This window comes from Moschus berezovskii, chromosome 21 (genome assembly GCF_049115385.1).
Source record: "Moschus berezovskii isolate FMDL1 chromosome 21, NW_MosBer_1.0, whole genome shotgun sequence".
NCBI lineage: Eukaryota > Metazoa > Chordata > Mammalia > Artiodactyla > Moschidae > Moschus > Moschus berezovskii.
Window position 1 is genome coordinate 14,754,069 of NC_142480.1, and position 6,000 is coordinate 14,760,068.

The 6,000-nt window shown below is 43.5% G+C and overlaps 1 protein-coding gene across 1 annotated transcript in view; it reads left to right on the top strand.

Moving 5' to 3' along the window:
- Nucleotides 1-5,681, top strand: part of PPIP5K1 (diphosphoinositol pentakisphosphate kinase 1) — a 41,782-nt gene extending 36,101 nt beyond the window's left edge. Inside the window, 4 exon segments of the mRNA XM_055418339.2 lie at nt 755-868; nt 3,701-4,167; nt 4,169-4,603; nt 4,606-5,681. Coding sequence (XP_055274314.2) covers nt 755-868; nt 3,701-4,167; nt 4,169-4,603; nt 4,606-4,680 — 1,091 coding nt within the window. The 3' untranslated portion in view covers nt 4,681-5,681.
- Nucleotides 5,682-6,000: the final 319 nt, after the last annotated feature.

The following is a 6,000-nucleotide window of genomic DNA, read 5'->3' on the forward strand; positions in this document are numbered from 1 at the left end:
AAACACTTGAATAGGGTCATTGAATCAAGCCTTTTATATCTGACTTCCAGTTTATAGGAATAGTGAAACAAGTTAAATGATTCTATGAGGAAGCAATCAGACAAATCCAGACAGTGGAATATGACATTCTACGAGACAGCTGGCCTGTTCTTTTCAAAAAGTCACTATGAAAAAAATAAATAGGGGGAAGTTCTATTCTAGATTAAAAGAGACTTTGAAAACATAATAAAGTGGAATGCATGGTCCATGTTTGGATCTTACTATAAAAGACATTTTGGGAATAATTGGGGGAAATTTGACTATGGATTGGGTATTTAGATGATATTAGGGTATTTTTTAAGTTTATCTGGTATATGGCTATATAGGAAAAATGTCTTGTACTTTAGAAATGAATACTGAAGTATTAGAGGTGAAATGTTTCATAGTTTGGCATTTATTTAAAAAAACTATAGCATGAAGAAATAGATGAAACAAATATGAAGGCAAAATGTTAACCTGTTAAATAAAGAAGATGACCATATAGGTATTGACTGTACTAGTCTTTCAAGTATTTTAAAAAAATATGTTTGAAAATATTCATAACATACAGTTTAAAATATTAAAAATGGTTTGTATGAAGGATTCCCTAGAACATGCTACTTCTCAGCCTAAGGAAGTGTAAGTCGGGTTTGACTTATATTTAGAACCTGTGGCTGTTGACTTCTTCTTCATGGGCTCTTTTTTTTCCTTCCCTCTCTCTCCCTCACCTGTCCAGCCCTCTTTGACTCTATGCACAGCAACCAAGCCTCTGACAGCCCGTTTTCTCCACCTCGCACTCTTCATTCACCTACCCTACAACTCCAGCAGCGCTCTGAAAAGCCCCCTTGGTGTAAGTAATTCTCTTGGAACTGCGTAGGCAAGGCCGAGAGGGAATGGGGGGAGTGGAGGGATTGGTGAACGAGAGACTCATGCCAGGAGGGAAACAGAGATGAGGGCTGAAAGACCAGGACTAACCAGGCAAGAAGGCAGTCACACTTGCTGCTTCCAAGGTGAAGGCACATCTGTTTCCTCTCTCTCGTCCATCACCTCTGTCCTCCACATCCCCTCTATCTCATTGGGAGGAAAGTAAAAGTGTTAGCTGCTCAGTCGTGTCTGACTCTTTGCAACCTATGGACTGTAGCCTGCCAGGCTCCTCTGTCTGTGGAATTCACCAGGCAAGAATACTGGGGTGGGTAGTAGCCATTTCCCTTCTCCAGGAGATCTTCCCAACCCAGGAGTTGAACCCAAGTCTCCTGCATTGCAGGTGGATTCTTCATCTCACTGGAGGGGCTCCTAAATGACAGTGGCCGAGGGGGTCCTTTTGGGGGAAAAAAGAAGATGAAGGCTGCGTTCTCCTTAGATCCCCATTTGGTTGTCCACAGCCTTCTCAAGTAAAAGTGACTTGGGAGGGACCCTGGATATATAGAAAAGCTGGGAGAAAGAAACTAGAATCAGCTACTACTTTCTACGTGTCCTTCCTTTCCAGTTGTCTGTTCTCGTTTGTTAGTTCAAATTCAGGTGCTGCTTTTTCCCGTCTCTTCTTTATAATCTCAGCCTATCACTATTTATCCTTGGTAACAGGGTGAACAGTGGAACCACAAGGAATTCTTAGGGTAATTGTAGGTAGGGAGAGAGACCAGTGGTTATCTGTGGGGAATTAGGGGCAGAAACACTGGCAGTGGAAGAGTCCTCCAGGGACTATCTAAAATCAAACATGGCTTTTATTATTTTACTTGGATAGAACTGAAGCAAAGATTCATATTTTAGCATTGGAGTAAACTTGTAGAATTTTACGCTTCTGATACCCTTTATACAGAGGAAGCTTTCCTTCCTGACACCAAGAATTCTTCCCCTGAATTTCAGATTATTCTACACTCACCTTGCCATTGAACCTTTTTCTCTGTCCAGAAGTATTTATACTTTCTGTGCCCTAGAAATCTTATCTTTCTTCAACTTCTGTTTTCTGTCTGAATTCGTTGATTTGTCTGAATCAAGCTACTAGTTGAATATTAAGGCTACTACTTCATCATCCTTGGGTGAACTCAGCTTACATCTTTTTTAAAATCTTAGTATCAGGTGTGTAGTTCACTTATAAACATTTTCTTTGGGGTCTGTCTGCCCTAAATAGGCCTGTTGACCCCAAACCACATTCCTCTTTTTTTTCTGCTTGAAGCATGCCTCTTATGATCCTTTACAGAAAAGAGATAGGGAAAAAATAATGAATCATTGAGTTTTCAGACTCAGGCTTACCAACTCTCCCAGTTCTCCTGATGGCAATATATCCAGGTGTCCTTTATTTCCAAAATCTATCACTTGATATTAGAGTGGTTTAAATATAAAGCTACAGTACTATCAATAAATATAATATTTCCAAAGGGAAAGGTCAATTAGTTCCCTGTAAGGATCAATGAAGAAGTAGAGGTTGGAGTAGGAGTTGTCCCACAGACTTAAAGACTTAGTCTTTCATTTTACTACTGTCAGAATCTAGGAAATTCATATTTATATTTTATATGTATATAATATCCATAAACCTGGAACACTGTGTGTCTCAAAACTTAGAGGGTCCTAACCCTGGATCTATGGATGGATTTCAGGATAAAGTCTACAAACTCTAGGAATTATATATAAACATTAGCGAGGATATCCATATGCACATTTTTCTGGAAAGATAGTCCATGACTTTCATTAGAATTTCAGAGTGGTCAGTGACCTCCAGAAAGGTTAATTAAGAACTGCTGCTGTTCTATGGCAGTCTTCCATCTTTGAGTAAATCACTTTCCTTTCTAATGCTCTGATTCACAAAGTTTTTCTACATTTTCCTGCTTACTTGTTCCTTGGGTAATAAACAATGATTACATCTACCCCAGAAATAAGCTTTAAAGAAATAATTGTTTTAATGAAAGATGTATTTCAGATTTAACTGGGAGGGGTTTAACATCCCATACTTTTATTCTAAATCTACAGAATTAGGATTTCTGAAGATAGAAGCTGGAAATATGTATTTTTTAAAATTTTCCCATAATTTTGGTATGTAACCCTAATTATGAACCACTGATATAAAGTGTTCATGTGCTTCCAAAGTAAGAATGAGGGATCATGGGAATTTGGAGTTGGAATGGGTGTACATTTATGAAAGAACTGGATGAAGTGGGCCTCGGTACTCACTCTGAAATCTTAGCTGTCCCTTAGTGTTACTCCTGGAGAAGGTGATGGCAACCCACTCCAGTACTCTTGCCTGGAAAATCCCATGGACGGAGGAGCCTGGTGGGCTGCAGTCCATGGGGTCGCTAAGAGTTGGACATGACTGGGCGACTTCACTTTCACTTTTCACTTTCATACATTGGAGAAGGAAATGGCAACCCACTCCAGTGTTCTTGCCTGGAGAATCCCAGGGACGGGGGTGCCTGGTGGGCTGCTGTCTATGGGGTCACACAGAGTCAGACACGACTGAAGCGACTTAGCAGCAGCAGCAGTGTTACTCCAGTAGTACAGATTAGGCCAGAGCAACAGTTCCTGGGCTAGGCTAACTTAGGAGTCTCTGCATAACTTAGGAAGAATTCAGACCCTCATTCCCCAAGACATGAGTAATAAAGACCATCTGTTCTGGCATTTGAACTACAGACACAGAGCAGAGCCTGTGCTTCCAGCTTGTCTGACTTGGTCTCCTGGCTTTGCTTTGCAGACAGCAGTGGCCCTTCCAGCACTGTGTCCAGCGCTGGTCCTTCCTCCCCTACTGCAGTGGATGGTAACTGCACTTTTGGCTTCAGTGATCAGCCCTCCCTAAGCTCACATGTGACTGAAGAATATCAAGGCCTTGGGCTGCTCCAGGAGGCCCCTGGAAGTGACTCACGAGAGCGCCCTTTAGAAGGGCAGCAAGAGCCTTTTGAACAAAACCAGTCTCCACAGGATCCACCTGTGGAAACCAACCAGCCATGCCAGGAAGTTGCTGAGGAAGTCAGCCAGCCATGTCAGGAGGTCCCTGACAGGAGCCAACCATGCCAGAACATCCCTGAAGAGGTCAACCAGCCATGCCAGCAGGTCTCTGACTTCTGCCAGCCATGCGAGGAGAACCATGACGATATTAACCAGACATGCCAGGAGGTCCCTCAAATCAGTCAACCATGCCAGGATGCCAGCCAGCTATATCAAAAAAGTCTCCAAGGAAGCTTGCGAACTTTGCCAGAACTCTGAGGAGGTCAACCAGCCATGCCAGGGGGTCCCTGTAGAGATTGGCAGGCTGGTGCATGGGTTCCCTGTAGGGGTTGGTGGCCTGGGCCAGGAAGTCCTTGGGAAAGTTGGCCAGCCCACCCAAGAGATCCCTGAGGAACTCAGTCAATCATGCCAGGAATTCTCTGTGGACATTGGCAGGCTGGCCCAAGAGGCTTCTGCAATCAGTTTGTTGTCTCGGGACACACCTGAGGTTGATAACACGCTCCTAGAGTTCCCTGGGGAGGGTGCTCTGCAGGCCCAGGAGGTCTCTGAGTGGGTGAATCAGCAGCAGTCCTATGTGGTCCCTGAGCTGATTGACCAGCTGTCCAGAGAGGAAGTTCCCCAAGTCCAGTGTCCACTTAGCAATGCAAACCCGCTCAGAGCCAGTCTCGAGCTCCTGACCAGAATGCCCCCCTTCCACCAGCAACATGTGATTCATCATTTTCTCATTAGTGGTGTCACACTGTACCAGCCATTTGAGCTAGCAACTTGTTCTGTTGCCTAACTCACCTGCCAGCATTAAGGCCTTGAATCTCACCAGAGGTGTCTGAGGAAGCAGTCCTCTTGGCATTGAAGCACATCTGTGCCAGGACTGGGCTTGGGGAGGAGCCAATTTCATGTTCAAAGCAGCCATTGACTTCTCACCCAGCCATCAGACTTGAATATGATTTCCTTCAAGGGTTAGACAGGTCTATCATTACCTAACATTCTCTGATCATCCCAGGAAATCCAAGACTGGTAAAGCAAATATCACTTAACTGCTGAAACACCATCTATGGGTGCAAAAGGGACTCCAAGGTCTCCACTTTTCTGGGAAATAGTCACAACTTTTCAAGGTACCCTTAGACTATATGTGCATTTGGGGGACACTTGTCTTTGTTAGCATCCTCAGGTGGGCCCAGGATGGCTGTCTGAAACGTCTGGGAAAAAAGAGCTCCTTTCCCCAGCAAACATCCAGCATGACCACTAATTTTTAGATTGGGCTTGTGGGTGTTTCCTTATCATCCCCAAGCACCCTCTCAGCCCTAGTCCTATTCCTCTGGGCAGTAGCTCTAGGGAAAAACAGGTATTGGATTGCTGTGAAAATTTCAGAGTAACCTACTTAAAATGCCATGGGGTTCTTGGCTAATCTGTAAAGCTGGGCCTCCTTTTGTTGAGAGGCTATATGGCTTAGGAAATATTGTAGTAGAGAAAATCAGGTTCTATTTTAATCAATCAGCAGAGATCAATATTGTACAGACATGAGCAAAGATTATATATATATATATATATATTTCTGTAGTCATGCCAGGGACAGACTCGCCAAAGACCAAATACTCCAGGGTCCCCAAGAGATTTGTCCTTATATCATTATGTCTTTAGGGCCAGGTGTGATTATGAAGCTTTTCCCAAAGACCTGGGGTTGGGAATGGAGATGAGTAGGAGAGATTGGAGGGGAGGGCTGGAACATTATGAGTGCTCAATAAATAAGAAATAATAAGAATCACAGTGGTGGTGTGAATTCAAGAATGATTATGAATGTAGATCAAGCATGTCTGTTGACTGAATTAATCTGAACCAGTCAGAACCCATTGTAGTTGAGCAGAAATGGGCTATAAAAATATGGAGATCAGGCATCCCAGTAAGTCCTTATGGCCGCCAGCCCACCATCCCAAAATTTCTTAAATAAGTTGTGTTACCAGGAAGAGAGGTTCTATCTCGTTGAAGCACCAAAGGTACAATGCCTTCTCACCAGATTGTTGGAATCACTCCCGTTTTAACTCTGATGCTTGG